Here is a 20543-nt window from a genome sequence, read left to right on the forward strand (position 1 = left end):
GAAATGAGACCTGAAGTGCAAAGAAGATGGGGCCTCCTATTTGCAAGAGCAGTTACACGGGGAGGGAGGCAAGGGGAGCATCACCCAGTGACTGCAGCAAAGACTTCCTGTGAGACTCATTTTCTCCATGTTTTCAGTTCGGGTGACTGCTTTCTGTCTGTCCCACTCCATTAAATTCTAAGGACGCTTGTCAGCCACAGCTCCAACCCAGAGGCTGGCCCAGAGCTGGCCTGGGGTGTGGAGGCAGCAGACACAGAAGCAAGACTTTGCAAATTCCAGAAAGCCGGACCCCCATTCTAATCAGTGACACAGCTGCAAGTTCTAGGTCATCAGGGGCCTGGGCACAGAGGAGCCTGTGCCACTAGGTCTCTCTGAACCCTGCTGAGAAAAGGCACAGGAAGGAGAGAGGCATCACCTGGCCGGGGCCCAGGCAGCGGACAAGGTCTAAAGTAAACCTGAAGGTCCGGTGCACATCTTGGGAAGAAGGAGACAGAAAAGACACAGCTTTGGTGTCAAACTTCCTACAGCCAAAGACTCTGGGACCAATTCTTGTTCAAATAAACTGAACTCACAAGGAGCAACTGTTATTATTTTTTTAATGCTCCAAATTGAATGGGACTGCTATACTCTCTGTCTTTTGCACAGAAACAAAGAAATAAAATTCAGGGGCGTCACGTGTGACCTATTTGTTTCCTCGTCGTGAATAGAGGAGGAAGAGGAGGTGGAGCCGGGAGCCTGGCCTGGATTTCCAGCCCACACTGGCACTTTCCAGCGCTGGCAGCCCTCTCTTTCCGGTGCAGTCTCCCAGACGCTCAGAGTGGGAAAAGCTCTCCCCACGCCAGGCCTCAGCCAGCACAGCGATCCCCACATCCCTGGGTCCTGAGCGAGGAACTGTTTGCAGGGGCCAGGCCAAGGCTTCAGCAGATGGTGCTGAAAAAGGCTGGCCAGGTGAAGTGAAGGGGCAGAAAGACTGACCCAAACAAGCCCAAGACAGTCTCACCCGATTAGCAACAAGCATTTGGGGGCACCCGGCCAGCTGGCTGCAAAGCCCTGGATGCACCATCAGTCACGAGCACGGCCCAGTTCTGCAGCTTCCACTCTGCTGGCCCAGGTGCTCTTTCCAGAGCCAGGCGTCTTCTGTGTGTAAAGGTGCCTGTCACTGATAATCACATCTCAGTCTCACTGGCCAGTGCTGAGTGCTTGGGTTCGGTCAGCATTGTTGCCTGTGACAGTCTTTGCCGACCTATTTTATGGCTGAGGGAGAGACGTTTCCAATCAATTACACCACATGGTTTTCGGGGTTGGGTTTTTTGGGGGGTTTTGGTTTTTTTCAGAAATCTCCTGAATGCCTGGCATGTGTCTATTATTATCTTCAGGGAAGAAACGGCTGACTGCTCAGTTCACAAAAACACTATTAACTTTCCTCTTGATAAGTATCTGGCTCTGGTCTTGACCTTCCCAGATTTCTCAGCTGGGTTCTCTTCCTGCTGTGACAGCTCCTGGCTGCTATGTCTGGAGAGGCCAAGGCAGTCCCTGCTCCCGAATGTTCCAGCCACAAGCAGCGGGCTGGGAAGCGAAGGGTCAGGGGCCTGGAACACACTCCTCAGCTGGCATGAGACACCCTCTCACAACCATCTGGTGGAAGAGGAACAGCCTGGGGTTGGGGAAAGGGGACAAGGCAGTGGAGGGATGTGATGTGACGGTGACGCCAGACGCTCCATCCAGAAGTACCCTGTGCCCACCTGCTGATAAGCACTAGGCTTGAGCTGTGAGGAGGAGAATGAGGGACACTTCTAAAATGGGACAAGCCAGAGAGAATCTGTCTCAAGGAAGAAGGAAGAAGTGGGCCCTGACACTCGAGACAAGCCGCTTCCCCTCTGTGGGCCTCAGTTACCCCATCAGTAAGACGAGGCTAGGCCAGACCACTTCCGACAGCCTTTCCAGCCTCCCGAAAGCCTATATGACCTCACGAATCTGACAAGTGCATTTCCTGATCTTCCCCTCACTGCGCGTAATTCCCATCAGGATAGGGTATTCCAATTTTCCGGGCGGGCTTCCTGCGTCACCTGCGCGGATGTCACCCCGTAGAATCAGTCACTGCCGCCTCAGCGGTGGAGAGTTTCAAAGTGACATTTGGGCTGGGGTCAGCACTCCCCACCCGGAGAGGAGATCAGACACAAGTCCGGCCTTCTATGTCACACAGCAGAATGCCACTCGGTCAGGAAGGGGCTGAAGTACTGATGTGGCTGCAGCACGGATGTGCCTTAAAGACACTGTTCAGTGAGCGAGGCAGTGCCAAAGGGCCACCCGTTATTTGATGTCCGGACACAGGGAAATCCAGCTGAGATGACAGCAGATTAGCGGTGGCCTAGGGTTGGGCGGGGCGGGGATTGGGGGAGGGGGGAGGAGGTACGGTGGGTTTCTTTAAAAGGGTACATTTTATGGAATGTGAATTATATTTCAATAAAACTGAACCCCCCCAAAAAGAAATAGTTAATGTCACTTGGTTCTCTTCACTTTTTTCATGTGGTTATTAGAAAACTGGATTTGATATGCGTGGCTTGTGCTATCCTTCCGCCTGTGTGAATCAAACATTTGAATAAACACATTCTTCACTTTTCCAAACAAACAGAAACAGTCAGGGCCCCTCCTGTGTCCTGGACAGAGCTGGCATCCGGGAGGCAGAAAGCCCTGGGCCGGTTCTCTGTCCCAGCCTCACCTGTCACCTCAGACCCTCACAATCCCTCACTTGTCCCAGCTCCTCACCAGCCACACGACCCCTACCAGGTTAGACAGCCTGTGACCACAGCTCCATCCCCAGGTAAAACCAAAATGCAAACGTGCTCTTCCTACCCTCCAGGTTGCTCATCCCCCAAGATCAACCTGAGAATGAACGTCACATACAGACAGGCCAGGCAGTTTACTGACCCAGCAGGAGGATGGGTCTGCTACCGCCCCGCTCCACTTATCCTGAAGGATTTCTTTGGGGGGTTTCTCTTTGGCTTCCCTAGCTTTCAGTGACTCAAGAGGGTGATAATTCCACAGCTGATGGCAATGAACATGGACATAAAACACCTGGAAAATAATTTGGCAAAATAGTCCAAGAGCCATAAAAAATCCATATCCTCCCATCAGTCATTGCACTTGTACCTATCCCAAGGGAATAAGCCTTATACAGAACTAACCACGGACGCGAACACGTTCATTTCAGTATGGTCTGCACCAGCGGCCATGGCGCAGGCGGCCAGGAAGAGGGCGAGAGTTCGCTAGATGCTGGTGTGACGCTCGGGACAGAAAGGACGCGGCTGCCTGGAGAATGGTGGGATCACGGACCTTTCTTCCTCTATTTATTTCTGTTAAAGACTGTATTTATCTATTTTTAGGGAGAGAAACATTGACGTGTGAGAGATACATTGACTGGTGGACTCTCGCATGCCCCCAACTGGGGACCTGGCCTGCAACCCAGGCGTGTGCTCCGACTGGGAACTGAACCGGCGATCTTTCATTTCGCAGGCCAACACTCAATCCACTGAGCCACACCAGCCAGGGCTTCTCTTTACTTTTGATGTCATAATTAGACTCTCTTTACCACTTGAAAAAGCTGATACAGGACGCTCTGTGAGCAAGTGTGCTGATGCATCTCCCTGGACGTCTAAACAAGGGTGAGAGAGTCGACTTACAGGAGCCCGTATTCCAAGAGGAAAAATGGTGTTCTCCGCCCAAGGAGACTCTAACCGCAGCCTGAAAGACACTGAAGCATCTGAGCCCTGATTTACAATGACCTTTTTTTCCCCCCTCGGCAACATCCCTGTAATTATGGCTCAAGGGCATTAATATGCACTTAGAGTTCTTGAGAGGAGAAATCGGTCTTTCAATGGACAGCTTTCAGGTCTTTTCCTAACCCACGGAGACCCTTGGGGGGAAGAGTTTCCTTCAGCATCATTTTATAACAGGAGATTAAGTAAAAGCACCCACTGTTTCTTGGCTTCGTGGGAAAATCCTGCGGGTGAACCCTGGCCTCTGCCTTTGAGTGCCTCGGTTTCCCCAGCTGTAGTGACAGGTTAGGCTATAGTACCTGCAAGGACCTGCCACACTCAGGTTTCACCCTCCAGGATTCTGTCCTTTCTACAAGCCAGTTGGTGGCTTTGGCCAGCCACCAGTGTCCCCCTTGTCCAGAAGATGCTGGAAGACATGAAAACGGGGAGTCGATACGGTCAGAGACCGGCTGTGGAAGGCAAGAGCGCAGTGAGAGTTTTCAGAGGACGGAGGACTACATGGCTGGCCGGTGAAGGGATCCCACAGGGACAGACGACAATGTCACACAACCCCACAGAGAGGGCCCTTTCTAGATGGTCTCAAGTTCCACCCTTCCGCCTACACCTTCTGTGCTGGTGTCAGACTTCACCTGGGTTGTTCCCAGTGAGTCACATTGGGTTACTACTCTTCTCAGAGTGAAAAATGTCAAACTGATGGACAAACGTCAAGCTAGGGTCTAAGCAACCTCAACTCAGGCCCTTTCTTGACCAGCAAAAGTTCCATCGAAAGGCAGCGGAGAAACCCAGAAGGCAGGCCCCAGACCCCCAGTGAGGAGCACGCCCTCCTGTGCCACAGGCGCAGACAGCTGTGCGAGCTGGGCGGCGTTGGGGGTTCTGCCGTTTTGAACCACTGCGTCTGCTCCGGAAGATAGGGGTGGTGATCTCTGCCTTTGGCATCCCTACAACTGAGGGTCAGTGCTTGAGGACAATTCCGTCACCTTGGCCAAGCTACGATGTCTCAGTGGGACAAGGGAACACGCCCAGAGGAGACCCACGTCCTGGTGCCCAGGAAGCCTCTTGCTTTTCCATCCTTGGCTCCACTGATTGGCGCAGGTTCTGCCAGGAGTCCTGAAAGAGTCTGGGATTGCCAGCTGGAGACCCTAACTCCTTACGACAGCAATGCTCCTGGCTGACCCATCTGACCTCACAGCGTCCTTCCGAGGTCTCCGGGGCAGCAACACCATCCCATGCTGCAGATGAGGAAACAGAGGCTGGCGAGAGGTAGTCACTCATCCAAAAGGTCCAAGTGGGGCAAGAACCAGGTTTCCTAAGACCATGGACCTTAACAGAGCCAGCAGTTCGGGGCCTCTTAACTGACTCAGGTGACCCCAACACCCCCTCCCAGGAACTGATAGACATGCAGGCAGAAAACCAGGGAGGCTGCAGTTGACTTGAATAGTGCTGTGAGTGCACCGGACCTAAGTGATGTTAACAGAACACTCCACCCAACAACAGCAGAACATTCTGCTGTTCACATGGAACACTCACCAAGAGAGACCACCCTCTGCACCACAAAGCACACCCTAACAAATGTCGAAGAACAGACACCCTACAAAGAATGTTCTCAGACCACAGGGGACTGCACTCGAAATCAGTCACAGAAAGATAGCTGGAAAGCCCTCAAATACTTGGAGATTAAACAGCATGCCTCTAAGTAACACTGGAATCAAAGGAGCCTCTGGAGCAGGTGGAGAGTAAGACAGACTGGGGTTCAGTCGTGGCTCTTCCTCCTCCTGCTGGGAGCCTTAGACTATTCATTCACCTCTCAGGGCTTCGTCCTTGTCCTCTGCTAGGAGACAGGGATAATGCCCCGCCTCCCGGAGTCACGATGAAGGAAGAGCAAGGCAGCCCGGTCACACAATCAGCACCCAGCTCTCCAGGCACTGTTCCATCCAAGGCTGTCCCGGAGAATGCCGTCCCAGGCCCCCCGGGATAGTGCAGCCTGTGCCAGAGAGAGGCAGCTGTGACTGCTAAATGCTGAGTCCTCCCTCCTCCGAATCCAGTTGGCAGCCATCTGCTTGGGTAACCTCAACTGGTAGAACACCCCCTCTCCATCCATTCCCACTGAGCAGTGACTGCCACTTGGAACACTGGCACCAAAGAGAGGGCTCTCCTGGGCACGGCTGCTCCTGGGCACGGAGCTGACTCGGCTGCTGGATGAGGCACCAAAATCTGTCCCGAAAGGAGAAAAAAACAGAACAGAACAGCTCACCACGCAGGCGGGCCTACCATCTTCTCAAGATCTGATTGCACAATGAACTTTTAAAAGTTTCCCGAGGCCTGAAAATATTGCTCAAGGGCTCTGACTCACGAAGATGAGCTTACTCAAATCTGCAAATGACCAGCACGCCAGCCACAACAATGTGCCCTCCAAGACCATCACGTGCCTCGGGAGACAGGGCCGACGGCTGGTGAGGGACCAGCGGCTGTCACATAATGAGAATTATTGTTATGAAATAGGCTTATTTGACGCTTCATCCTAGGACTCTGCACAAATAGAGTGTCCGTGGACTCCCACACTATTTTTTGTTTCCCAGAGATGTGACCCATCTTTCCCTGTGAGGAATTTCCAAAGCGTGGAAACCAAACCCGGCACCATCCAAGCGGGTCTCGGGGCTTCTGGACAACTGCCATCTCCCGAGCATTGCCAAGTCCAGGGAAGGGTCGTTCATGAGGTGACATTTGTAACGTCCCAGGCATTCCAGATACACAGGCCTCTTCACTCAGGAGAAGGCATGTACTTCCCACCTGAAACAGGCAACCCCTGCGGGGTTCCAAAGGTGACAGGCAAGGTCGTCACTGGATCCCTCTGCCCAGAGAAACTTCTCTAACTTACTTAATGACAAATTCCAAGCCACACCCCCTTCCTCCTCCCGGCTCCTGTAACCCGCCTGCCACCTCATCCCCAGGGAGACAAGCCCATCACAGCTCTTCCTCCACCGAGAGCCTCCCTGCGGGCCAGCTGGAGGATGTAGAGGGTAAGGATGCTCTGCCAACTCTGCTGACTGCGTTCCGGCACAGTTCTCTGCTGGTCATGGGATTAGGTGCTTCTTTCCTCCAACAACCCTCCAAGGTGTGGATGGACACGCCATTAATTTTATCGCTCCTTTGCTGAGGAGGACACTGAGACTTAGGGAGATCAGGCCACACAGTCAGGAACTGCTGCTCTGGCCCCAGAAGCCCAGCCCTTCTCACCACTGACTCCCCAAACCTGGACACTTCTGGGTGCACGGTAGGTGTTCAATAAATGCTCTAAATGCACCTCACGTCACTGATCCCAAACGCTGAACTCTGAGCCCCTCGGCAGCAACAGATGGGCCTCTTCGCTGCCACTCACGTCTGTCCTGCTGCGTGTTGTCCTGGCCCATGCCCGTCAGATACATGTCACCCAGCAGCACCCGCTCTCCCGCCAGTGCAGGGGCCTTTTGGAAAAGCAGCTGGAATGGCTACACGTCTGTTTCTCTTTGATTTTCTTTCTTAAAGGCAGGGAGGGTGGGGAAGGAGACATGTAATGGTTCAGGAGGGACCTCTTCCCACGGACCCACGGACCCCCGCAGCCCTGCCTCCCAGCCCCTGGGAAGCCTCGAGGGGCACTGGGCTCCCTGGAGCTCATGTCCTGGGGGTGGGTTTGTCACCGCTGCAGCCATCCAGGGCCTTGCAGCAGCCAGCACAAAGCTGAACAAAGCACAAGGCCACCAGGCCCAAAATGGGCCACATGCCTTCAAGGACAACCTTGGCTTTAACCATCAATAATTTTAAAGAAAGAAATGAACTCCTGAAGAAGTCAGCCCAGCCTTTGAAACAGGGATGAGGTGACCACAGTTCTCCAGAGACTGATTGGTTTTCTTACATGAATCATAGCCCAGTCCAGCCAGAAGGGCCCCCAGAGATCATCTGGTCCAATCCCATCACAGCAGAGGCACGGAGAGGTCGGCGGCGGGTCACCTGGTCAGGTAACAGCCGAGGAAGGGCCCGAGCTAGCTGCCTGCCCGCCCGCTGGTCCCTCCACCCCAGCTGGCCTTCCAAGGAACCCTCAACTCCTGCCAAGTTTGATTTCGTCTTCAAATTAAGCCTGACCAGAGCTATTTATTCACTTCGAATACAAGCTCATGGAAAGTCTGATGGCTCGCTCCAAGGCACGGCACCGTGTCCAGGAACGCACGGCTCCACGCGGACTCAGGACCCAGCCCCGCAGTCCCGAGGCTGCCGGGCCTCCGACCACAGTCAGCTCACGGTCCCCCGGCCATCGATTACCAAAGGCAGTTATTTTAGGTTCTGATGCAACCAATTTACAGCTCTCTGGATGGAGTGCAGTTACTCAAACGCTTGGCTTTCACTGTTGACTTGCTAATGTTATAAAACCTTAATATTTTAACTCTTTAGCAAACCCAACATAGAGTAAAAGAAGATAACCAACTGCCCTAGCCAGGTGGCTCGGTTGGTTGGAGAGTCAACCCGGACACCAAAGGGTTGCGGGTTCAATTCCTGGTCGGGGAGCGTACAGGAGGCAACCGAACGATGTCTCTCTATCCCTTCCTCTCTAACATCAGTAACAAACATGTCCTCAGCTGAGGTTAAAAAGAAGAAGATAACCAGTCCAGGTGAACTGTGTCTTACAGACATCTAAGCCTGAGACTCTCCACCTGGAGCGCCCGGCCAGCCTCCACCTTTTCAGACGCCTTCCCTCATTGGCATCAGTGCACGGACCAGCACGGGGCGCCCCCGGGCGTGGAGACCCCTGGGCTCATCGGGGCTGCTGTTTGTGGTCGGGTGGGCTTTCCTGGAGTGTGTACCAGGAGGACAAATGGACTTGGCTTCTGGTGTTTGGGAGTCTTTCTTGGGCCCGTTTCCTGGCTTCACGTGCATTTGCAGCAGAGTGTGCAGTGCTGCCCACCCAGGCCGGGCTCCCCGAGGTCTGGGAGTCCTCTCCCTGCCAGCAACTGAGGGCCCGGGGCTCCGCCTCAGATGCGTCTTTATTGCAGCCCCTCGTTCTTTTGCTTTTCTTCAGCAAGGGCTGCGCTGCAGGCAACTAGGGGCGGCCTGTCCTCCGGCTCCCATGCCTGAGGCCCGAGAGCCGGATGTGCCTCGTGTTGCATCTCGAGGCCATGGCCGTCTGGAGCAGTTTATCCAGCTGTTAGCTGCGGCTTAGCTGGGGTTGGCTTAGAACCTCTGTGTCTCCGTCAGCACACAGCATGGTGATTGGGAAACAGGCTCTGGACCTGATGTGTGGGTTCAAGTCCTGGGTTAGGTGCTGCCCTGGCCTCTGTCTCCCAGCTGTGACACGGGGCGGCCACCCCACCCCTCACAGGACGGCAGGAGGGTCAACTGGGCCCAGAGATCCCTGCCACAGAAAGGGCACCAAACCTACGTTAGTCCGTGTTATTATACTATTGTTAATTACAATTCCTTTTTTGTAACCTCCTGACCAGCACGGAGGTTTTGCTTTAAACTAATCCCAACTGCTGACAGCGGAGCGGGCAGACCTTTGTTCTCTAGTACAACTGGACACTTCCCCGTCCAAACCCTGACAGCAGCGTGGATTTTCCTGAAAAGGTGATTTGCCTTCCATTCCGGGACCATGATTAGAGATGTCCCCTGGAATCTTTGTTAAACAGCTCACAGACAGACAAACAAGCTCTTTTTTGAAGGACACCACACTCTACCATCCAAAGACCCACCCTGCCTCCAAAACGCTGCTCACCAGCCCAGGGACCTCCGGCCCTAGGGCACTTCCTCCCTCCCTCGTCCTTCCTCTCTGCTCCAGACAAGCCCTCCCCAGCATCTTGGAAATCGTGGGCCTGCCTCCTGTCTCTGAGGCTCCTCCCTCACTTCCTGGCAGGGCTCTTTCAGCTTCGGGCCTCTAGTCCAACAGCACCTCCTCCAAAGGGCCTCCTATGCCCTGCCACCACCACCCCCACCCAACTCCCAGCTAAAACAGCACTCCTGCCAACCCTTTCAGCCAGAGCAGGCGGCCAAGTCACCTCATTTAACAATGACATCAAGTGACCTGCAGGTGGGCAGGGCTGCAACTGAATGAAGTCTTGGCTCCCAGACTCCTATCCTCAGGGGCACCTCTGCAAGGTCAAGGGCACAGGGTTAGAGCAGGGCGGGGCGGGGTGGGGGGGGAAAGAGGGGGGAAGCCTCCCATTAGAGGAAGACTGGATAGCTGTATAGTTCCAGCACTTGTTTCTTCATCCATTCATCCATTCGTCATCCATCCGCATGCCTATCTGGCACCTCCTCCGGGCAGGCGGGCAGGCTAGCAGGCAGACAAACAGACAAAAAGCGCCAGACACCCTGCAGAGCTCAACAAATATTTGCAGAAAGAAAGAGTGAAGGATGAGTACCGCGCTGCACCCTCTTTGTCATCCCCCCTTTTCGGGGCCACACGCATCCTTCCGTGGCTGTCCACTGGCCGGCTCTCCAGGGAGCCTGCTGAGGGCCTGACTCCGGGAGAGAACCTGTTTCCCTCCACACAGCGACTACGAATGGCTGCCAACTCCCAAGTCACTAAGGGACTCACCTCACTGGCAGTACATTAGGTGCCAGTTACTCAGGACCCCGGGCAGCAACTGCTTCGCCCCTGACGCCAGATGCACGGGTCAATTCACCACTTCCCAAACAAGGCTTCGCTCAGGCTGTGCCCCACTCCAGCTGGGATGCACATCCCAGCCTTCTGGAAACGTCCTTCCTCCCACCAGACCTCTCCCCAACAGCTCTGGGCCTGAGTACTGTGCTTGGAGCAGGCTGTATGGGTTCAAACTCTGGCTGAGTGGCCTTGGGCACGTAATGCAACCTCAGTTCCTCTACCTGAAAAATGGGAAAGTAGCAGGGGCTCCCTCCTCCTGCAGCTGTGAAGACAGAGTGAGGTCCCGCGTGCAGCACCTCCGGCACAAGGGCTGGAGCACAGAGCGGGCACCAATAGGTGTGCACCAATAGGTGGGCACCATGGCAGGCCCAGGCTCTGCGGTCACTCACTCCTCTGCGGAGAGCTCTCCTCCGCCCCTGAACCAGGCTGTTTCCTGAAGGTGGGTACAGACTCCCTGCACTCTCCAAGTTCTCCTACACTCCCTGGCACCTTCCCCTCCATGTGAGCCAAACTGTGCCAGGTCCTAGTTAGTCACAGTCCCACAAAGAAAACCCAGACCATCCCCTCTGCTGGGCTCCCCTTGCCCCCTCTCCATGCACGGCCCATGGTGGGGAGACAGAGGGTGGCCGCAGCCTGGGACACTGCCAAGCCCCGCTGGCCCATCCCTACAAGGCTGGACTGGCCGCAGCTGAACTCCACATTGTTTACCCACATGGTCTCTGCCTGGAGAGGAGAAGCGTCCTTCTGGAAGGTCTCCGAAGGTTTCTCCACCCTCAGCAACCCCACCACCAGAGACAGGGCTTGTTGATACAGAAAAGAGAAAAGAGATACAATTCTTCCTCATCCCTAACCCCTCATACCTCCACCTCTTCAGATTTTTATGACCCCACAGTCCGTTCAGCTTATTCAGAAAGAGCCACTTTCATTTTTGGAGGATTAGCTCGAAACACGGAGAAGCAAGGCCGGCAGGCAGGCCTCTGCTGCATCGGCAGCTAGGAGCCCGTGCCCAGCCAGGGCGGGCGCCTGCGGAGACCTGGGCGCCACACCGGCAGCACCGTTCCTTTCAAATAAAAGGTTGAAGTTGTCACAGGCGGGATCCATAATAAAGTGAATGTAAAGGGGCGGGAGGAGTCAGATGCCGAGCAGTATTGCAGAATGGAAAGCGGCAGAAACGAGTCCCTGTGATCCCAACGACTCCAGCTTGCTTGGCACAAGGCACTTACCTGCCCCAGTCCCGAACTTCCCTCCTCCCGTCTGCTCACATTCCTATCTTCGTCCCCGGGTCTGTTGTTGTGGGGTTCCCCTCAGGGCACCCAGCAGCTGGCCACCAGGTGGGACGCCCGTCACCCTCACTGCAGGACAGCATGCTGGGCGCCACCGGGTGCGGAACTGACCGCAGGCTAGGCGCAAAGCTTGGCTCAGGGGGAGCCCGCGGCATACTGCCCGGGGTCAGTGCCCTTCTCTCTCAGCGAGTGGGTGCCTGAACATCCCGCAACGTTTTCCTGCCCCTCGGTTTGCCCGTCAGTCCCGCGAGGGGCAGTTTGGGGCCGGGATGGGGAGACCTGGAAGCTCCCCGGAGCTACGCTCGGCCGGGGCAGGGTGGGGAACACCGCCCGCAGGTACCTTGGCCGCAGGCGCCTCGCTGCAGGACGATGACCGGCGGCTGGTGCAGACTCTCGGAGCGGCGGCTGGCGGCGCGCAGCTGGCACAGGTTGGCGTAAGTGTTGGAGTCGCTGCCGCACACCGGCTCGCTGCTGGCGCACACGCAGAGCCCGGCCTGCGCGCGCCGCCGCACGGTCGCCGAGGCGGGAACTCCGAAGGGCACCACGCACTGCAGGCCCTCTCCGCAGGGGCCCTCCTGCAGGCCGCACTCGGCGCCCTCGGGCGCACCGCACACGTCGCAGCAGCCGCACGCATCGCGGACACGGCCACCCTCGCAGTGTCCTGGCGGCGCTGGGCAGCGCGCCGCCTCACAGCGCTCCGGGCAGCCGGCGGGGACTAGCGAGGCGTGGCTGGACCTGGGCAGCTGCACCGAGACGTGCACCGCGAGCAACAGCAACAGCAGCCGCTGCGGGAGGGACGAGGCATGCGCGGGCTGCATGGTGGCTCGGACTGCGGCGGCAGCAGGCGGCGGGCCGGGAGACGGGCCGGAGACGGCTGCAGAGCTGGAGAGCTGCTCCCGGGAGAGCGCGGGAGGGACTGGGGAAGCGGTGAGAGTGCGCGCGGCCGCTCAGCCCAGCCCATTGGCCTCACGGCGGTGACGAGCGGCTTTGGGGACGGGCACGGAGCCCGGGAGGGGGGCCGGCTGGAGGGCGGGCAGGAGGGCGGGCGGCTGGACCTGGGACTGCCTGCGGCAGGGGCCAGGCGGGCACGCCTGGGCTCGCGGGCCTGGGCGGGGCGGGGCTCGGGCCACTTCCGCGGGGCAACGTTTCCGATCTACGGGTACCACTAACTCGCCTTTTGTGGGGTTGCTCAGCACAACTTGCCACCTTAAAACTAAGGAGACTTTGCAATGGGCAAAGCTATAGAGGTCCCTCGCACCAGAGTCCCTGAAGTTCCCGCAGATTGCTGAGCTGGGGCCCTGCCCTGGCTGCGGAGAGAGGGGTGGAGTGGTGGGGAGGGGAGGTGGCGCTGCGCGATGGTGGCACCGCTGGCAGGCACCTCTCTGGAACTCACCCACTGCCCAGAACTCGCGGCTGCGACCGTGGGCCCTGTGTAGCCGTACAAAGAATGCGACGCCCATGGGGCTGGTAGAGAGCCTGTGTGCAGACCCACGGTTAGGTGACGAAAAGCGAAGTGATTAGAATATCGTAATTTGCGCCTGATTCCTTCTAAAGCTGTGGGTGGGATGCGTGCCTGTTGTACCTGCACAAATCACTCGGGAAGGAGATGGGGGACGGAGATGGGAGAAAGTCGTAAGGGCCCCGGGGGGTGGGAGACTTGGGTGGGAGAGGGGCTCGTACTGTAAGTTTTTCACCACATGCATGATTCTCTCTAAATAGTCTGGCTTTTAAATAAAATGGCTCGCCTTTGCTCTTCCCCTTGAGTATTGGGTGCATCCTTTGGGACAGACGTGAGTCACGGGGAGGGGCAGGGGTGGGGATCCTGGAGGTGGGTCCCCAGACTTTGCCAGGCCATCAGGCTGCAGCCTCCGGGCCACATGCAGCAGATGGGCCAAGCTCTCTCCCAAGGACCCCGGAAGAGGGCGGTTTACACATACCCTGCCATGCAGGGGCCAGCACAGAGAGGTGCCCAAGGGAGCACCTCTCCATGGCCAGGGAGTGTGCACCTTGGGGTGCAGTAGGCATGGGAGGGGTGAGGGAAGCTTAAGTAATTTTGCACTATTCTTCCCCTGTCCTTCCCTTGTGCACGCCTTTCCCAACAAAGATTCAGTAGCGTGACATTCAAGTATTTATAACAGCCCCTCAAAGCACCTCCCACATGTGATCCATGTGAGTGCCCAGGGGCTCTGGGAGCAAGAGCCGGAAGGCGGGAGGTCCAATGACCTGGGACGCAAGAAAGACGATGCCGTGCCCAGCCCCCAGGGCATTATTTCCTAAAGCCAGACCTCCACCTTGCCGGAAGGGAGGCCTTGCGCCAGAAGTTATTCATGGCTGGATCCTGGAGAGAGGGCTGGATACCTCTGCTGATAAGCTGGCTAGCTGTGATGACTCAACAGGGGGTGGCCGGGTGGGGTGGGGTAGGGAGGGGAATCAGCAGGTAAGGAATGTCCGCTCTGCAGTCCAGTGGAGACAGATAAAATAAGCGGAGGTGTGGCCGTGAATGAATTGGTGAGAAATTCTTTTTGTCCCGTACTCTTCTTTTACAGGTGAGAAAACCGGGGGCAGAAAGAACAAGTGACTTCCCCAGCCTCACGCACCAGTGAAGACTGAGCCAGGACACCTTCCAAACTGTCTCTGGTCTCTGCCTGCGAGCCCCCCTCCTCCACCCCCAGGCACGTGGCCAGACTGTGCAGCGTTGGAGCTAAAGCCAGACTACATCTTCCCCACTGGTTGCTGGGTGGGTCTCCAAGCTCCTTGCCTGGGACTGAGTGAGTCCCTGAGGGTCCCACTGAGCCCCCATCATCCCCACCCACCCTCTCATCTCGCACACGTGACCACCTGTGCGGAAGAACTTGCATTTGCTGACACACACCATCCTGTTTAAAGGCCCGATGCCCAGCTCGCGCTCGGCCTGCCTCCCGAACGGTCCTTCCCCGGCTCCAGGCTGGGTTAGCAGGCGGGAGCCATGTCATCTGATGGGCTTGGACTCCAACTCTAACTTCTGGCCCTTAATTCTGTGACCTTGGGCTCCTTTGTTTAAGAACCTCAGGGGCCTTCCCCCAGGAAAGGGGGGTGACAGCGCGGCTGCCTGGAGTGAGGACAGTAAGAAGGGCGTTCGTGGCACTGGAACCACTATTCGTTCACAGCCTAGGGGCCGTGTGTGATGGGCGTGGCCAGTATGTGCAAACCACAGGGGCCACGCGGCTCTTCGCCCAGGGAGTGGGGAGGACACGGCGGTGTGGTCAGCAGGAGCCAGCGGAAGGTGGAGTGAAGGCCCGGCAGCGCCAGAGAACAACATCCTCACTGCCGAGGCCTTAGAGACCAGGCTCGCACCCCTGACCCTCTCCCAGGCTCCAGTGCCACTCACCAGGCTGCTCTGACGGCGACACAAGTCACGAGACGAGCGACTTGACAGAGAGGACCCGACAAGTCCCTCGACTCCGAGTCACAGACGTTGGAGTCCCACTGGAAGGGTGACCGGGGCCCTGACCAGTCCACACGGGAGGGTGCGTGTGTGTCCCTGTGAGCACGTTATTCCAGCGCACGTGGAACACGTCAGCTGGAACCCAGTGTCACAGCCTGGTGTTGATCTTTTAGCCCCAACATCGCCACGTCTGTAAGTAGTGCCTCTGACCTGAAAGGGGTGTTCTCTCTCTCTCTCTCTCTCTCTCTCTCTCTCGCTCTCTCTGTCTTCCTCCTCTGACGCCATTTATAAAGATAGTTTCTTTCTAAAAGATGCATTTTTTGGATACATTGTGAAAACTCATTTTTTACTCACCAGGTCTTGGCACCGATTCCTAGAGAGGATTTTTCCAGCACAAATGGGGCAGTTCGGAAGCCACACAAGCAAGTTCCCTGCCGTTCTCCCCGCAGCTCCAATATCCAGCATTTAAGCTTCAATTTTGAACAAGGTCAAGTCTGATTGTGAGTAGTAAACAATGGCACCCTGTGGCTGCCAGAGCCTTGACTGAGGAAGGAGGCTCCTGAACCGGAACAGAGCAACCAGGACTGCACCGCCCAGGAGGAGAAAGATCGCCCACTTGGGTTCTCTTCCCTCCCAAATGCGCAAAGGACCCAGCGTGGTTGGGGACACATACTGTCTTTCCAAATCCACAGGACCAAAGCCTGGTAATGATGTGAACTCTCTCTACAGCGTATCACCCCTCTACCCAATGACTTTCGGGACCTCTCAATTCCAGTAGAATGAAATCTACCGTTCCCAACCTGACCCCCAGTGTCCACCCAGCTGGGGGAATTTAAGCTGTCCTTGGTGGCCGCTGGAGGGGACGGCCCAGTGGGACAGGGCTCTGGCTGTCCTCCTGAGGAGGTTGGGCTTTGGTTCTGATGAGAAGCTCCCGCGGGCTTCTGATGGGGATGTGCTTTGACGGAATCATCTTGCTGCAGCTGGGGTGGTGGTTTGGGGGGAAAACTGCATTCAGTAACATATACATTTTTAAACAGAGGAACATTATTAGATTTTAGCGTAAAGAGCACTTTGAATTAAAAGAAGGTGCAGTTAATGTAACCCAATAGGATACAAAGTAAAAAAAAAAATCCAACAGCTTTGTAACAATTAATTCATTCCAGTGTGACTTCTTCCATGCAAACTCCTCCTTCAAAAATAGTACAAATGGCAGGGGTGTTTAAATATTTTTGAGATCTTCTGAAGCACTTTAGAAATACTGTCATTTCTAACATCAAAATCATGAAACGTTCACGTCTATTAACTAAAGAAGGACCCCTAAAGACCAGCCCCAGGCCTGGCTGGCTGCTGTGTTTCCTTTCCACCTGTCGAGAGCTGTACCTCAGACCTTCCACTAGTTTAGACCGACCTTCCCCTCACATCAACTGCAGAAAACCGACGGTCCAGGTTTGCATTAATTGGCTCCTTCCGATATATTTGCTTTAGAAAATTAAAATTGCCTGCCACGTGGCCAAACCTCTCCGCTCTCAATGACCAAATATGAGACACAGCTCAAACAGAGCCACAGGCAGCCACCACCAAGGCCGGAATGACAGCTTGTCGGTGTTCTGTGACTTGGGGGGTGCGCGGTGGGGGGGGCAGCAGGGAAGCCACGCAAGGTCACAGTCAGAACATGCTGCCTGCTGGGCAGGATTGTCTGACTTCGAAATGATAAGCTGGGGTTTTAAATATGCATATAAAAGAAATTTTTTATAATAAACGGGGAGGATTTCAACCTTTGAGTTATCCCATTGTCTAATTACACGGGCACGAAAGCATGCGCGAAGGGCCCAAGTTCTATAAGCAGTAAAAGGCATTTACGAAATTTATTGGGCCACAGGATCTCTAAGGAGCTTGGATATCAAAGTTTTAAACCAACTTGACCGAGAAGGTCCAGATCTGTTCTCTACAAACTTGCACTGTTATTTTCTTACATACACTGCCAAGTGTTATTTTTTTTTTAATCCCTGAACTAATGGGAACAATGTGAAATGTAAATCTGTGAGAGCAGCTTGATACAACTGAAGGATACAGTTTCCCTCAGGACTGCTCTGAAGGCCTGGACCCAGAGTCACCGATGGATGAGGTGTCTGCCTCCATCAGTGGAACCCCAAACCCAGCCCAGAGCTCAAGGGGCCACCCTGATGGCCTTCTACAGGCTTTGGGGTCCCCTCGCCCAGTCCCATTCTCCCACCCGAGCACCTTCCCGTTCTTTGGCATATAACCGGTACTTTGGAGATACGTGTTGGTAGTCTTGACTCACTGCCTGCAGAGAATACCTACCTTGAATTTCTTGAACCAGAGAAGGGCTGAGTTCCTCCTGGTCCTGCCTGGACCTCCCTGTGGCCGGAGCTCTGAGGCCAGTGTGTCTCGAACCTGACCGTGCAGCCCAAGCACCTGGAGGGCTGGCTCAGCTCCACTCCTGTTTCAGATTCAGCAGGCCTGAGGCAGGGCCTGAGTACCCGCAGGTTCAGATGTCGAGGCTGCTGCTGGTCTGGCGACCCCACTTCACATAACAAGGCACTAAGTCCGTGTGGGTCCCCCTTCTTGTCCCATTCCTTCCTTGCTCACCCACGTATCTCCATAAACACACTCTGGGAAGGATCAGGGGGGAGAAGCAAGACTCAGCAGGCTCCTGCAGGGCACCCCCAGAGTGAGTCCCAGGAGTGAGTGGGAGCTGGGGACCCCTGGCTAGGAAGGGTGGAGACACCACTGCTCGGGTTTACTGAACAGGGAGGAGCGTGCAATCCACTAGGGTTTTCATCAGGAGAGAGGTGAGGTCAGATTTGCGTGCTGGAAAGACCACCAGGATGCAGGGAAAGCTGGTGGGAGGGATGGGTGTGCAGAAGGGGGCGGCGTCTAGAGGCAGGTGCTAGCTGGCAGGAGAGCGAGGGCATGCTGAATGGAGTTCAGCCCGGATTTTAGCAGCTGCCAGCACAGAGTGCAACAAAGAAACAGTTTGTCCCTCTGCCTGGAACCAGCTCCCTCTCCTCCCCACTCCAATGCCAAGCACAGGCTCTCCCTGGGCAGAAAGGAAGGGCGCGTGTCCCACTAAGCAGAACAGACACGGGGGTCCCAGGCGACCAGGAGCCTTGCCTTTCCCCTCTTCCTTCTCAGCCAGTCATTCCTGGATGGAGAATGTGCCATGTGCTAAAGAGCAGGGGACATGATGCAGTGACAAAGGTGCTGTCCCCTCGCCAAGCTGGTTGCCACCTGGTCCAGACTCAGGAGAGGAATCTTTTCTTAAGTCCCACCCACCAAGGTGCCCCAGGGGTCGGGGCACCCTGAAACCTGCTCTAATTGCTGATGACCTCAGGGAGGGCATTCTTCTGTCACTGTCCTCCTCTGCCCAAAGAGGGGACAGAGATCCCCCGTGTCCATTCAAATCACCTGTGAGCTTTTTTTCCCATCACCGTTTATCCCCCTTTACCCTCTTCCACCTCCCCCAACCCTCCTTCTCACCCCTGGAATCACCACACCGCTGTTCTGGGTCCCTGAGTTCTTGGCTTTTTCTTTTCTGCTCAACCCCCACCCCACCCCCCAGAGCTGTCAGCCTGCTCATGCGCTCCGAGTCTGTCTCTATTTTGCCTGTGGACAATAACCTGTGAGCATTTTAAAAACGCTAATACCCAGAGATTTGGCGACACTGATTACACTCAGTAAATTAGAGTATTGAGTCAGTGCTGATTTTCTGATTTTGACCATGTTCTGTGGTTGCCTAAGAAAACGCTGGTGCTCTTTTTCTTTGTTTAAAGAAAAGACACAAAGTATTTGGAGGTAAAAGGCCTTCACGTTTCAACTTACTATGAAACGTTTCAGAGGCGGAGAATGGGGAAGCAAGCACAGCTAGCGTCTGGGGAATCTGGGTTAGGGTGAAGGAGCGTGTTGTACTAGTTTTGCAACCCTCCTCTAAACCTAAAATGATTTTGAAATGTGGACAAAAAAACTTTTTTAAAAGGAAAAAGTAAATCCCCCATCAACTCAGAGGAGCCAGTAAGGACAGGAAAAGATGCTCAGCATCATTAGTCATCAACAAACCAAAACCACAAGGAGACACCACTTCACACCCACCAGACTGGCTAGAATCAAAAGATCGGGTGACAAGCAGAGAGGGCATGGACGGGGAGAAAGGGGGACCCTCCTACATTGCTAGAAGGAATGAAAAGTGGTGCAGCTGCTTTGAAAAACAGACTGGCCATTTCTCAAATGAGTCAACAGTGACCACGTGACCCAGCAATTCCACTCCTAGGTATGCACCCGAGAGAAACAAAAGCATATATCCGCACAGAAACTTGTTCAGTTGTCCCAAGCAGCATTATTCATTGTAGCCAAAAGGCAGAAATGACCCAAAAGTGCGGCTGATGCACCATGTCCGTACCGGGGAGTATCATCCAGCCATAAAAAGGGTGAAATACCGACACGTGCCACAGCAGCGGGTGACCCTGGAGAACGTCTCCCTCCGTGAAAGGAGCCGGCCACAGAGACCACACACATACGACACAGTTCCACCCACGTGAAATGTCTAGGACAGGGAGGGTCACAGAGAGACAGTAGGCTATGGCTGCTGAGGGCCGGGAGGGGAGGGAATGGAGAGGGGACCCCCAAAGGGTAGGGGTTCTTTTTGAGGTGATGAAAACATCTTGAAGTGGGTCGTGCCGACGGTGGCCCCTACCTGGGAGTATACTAAAAACCATCGAATGGTGCACTTTTAGAGAGGAAACTGCATGGTATCTGAATTATAGCCCAAAAGAGCTGCTTTAGGGGGGGGGAAAAACCTCTGGGAGCTGTGAGTGAGCCTCCCTGCGGTCAGAGGGCCCAGCGGCTCCGAGAAGCAGCAGGGTGGAGCCCCACAGACGGGCCACTGCTAGTACTGATGCTACGTGACTGCAGTGGAAACCATCCCGTTGGCCGATGGCCAAGGTCTGGAGACCTGGAGTTCGGCGGCACTGGGAATTCCATCTGTCTAACTCACAGCTGACCTGGGTTCAGATGGGCCTCCATTCTGCCGGCCGCGGGGGCTGGGCGCTGCCTGCACGCTGGAGCCTGACTTGCCCACGGTGCCAGCCACCAGCAGCCACCCGTGGGCACTGGTCTCCTGCTGGTTGAGTTGGACAGAAGTTTGCCACAGAAGCCAGGTACAGCATTGAAGTGAATACACTTTTATCTTGATTTTCACTTACTCTCCTCCCTTAAATTGGTTCCCTGTTGGATGTGGCCTCCGGCAGCCAGCACTCCGGGACAACAATGGCGAGACACCAGCTGAGCATTATCCCCGATGAATCACGGCCCAGGTACTTTTCCACTGAGCCCGCAGCCACAGCCGCTTCCCCACCCTCCCTCAAAGCCCTGTCACCTCGCACTGCAGACATCCCCCCTCTCTCTCTCCCCCCCTC

General features: G+C 55.4%; 1 protein-coding gene across 1 annotated transcript in view; it reads right to left on the reverse strand.

Annotated features, from left to right (window-relative positions):
- HTRA1 (HtrA serine peptidase 1) overlaps positions 1-12670 on the reverse strand; it is a 46721-nt gene extending 34051 nt beyond the window's left edge. Inside the window, exon 1 of the mRNA XM_045191577.3 lies at positions 12028-12670. Within this exon, the coding sequence (XP_045047512.1) occupies positions 12028-12505 (478 nt within the window). The 5' untranslated portion in view covers positions 12506-12670. The remainder of the gene's footprint in view (positions 1-12027) is intronic.
- Between the last annotated feature and the right edge of the window lie 7873 nt (positions 12671-20543).

The sequence above is a fragment of the Desmodus rotundus genome, chromosome 4, assembly GCF_022682495.2.
Source record: "Desmodus rotundus isolate HL8 chromosome 4, HLdesRot8A.1, whole genome shotgun sequence".
Lineage (NCBI taxonomy): Eukaryota > Metazoa > Chordata > Mammalia > Chiroptera > Phyllostomidae > Desmodus > Desmodus rotundus.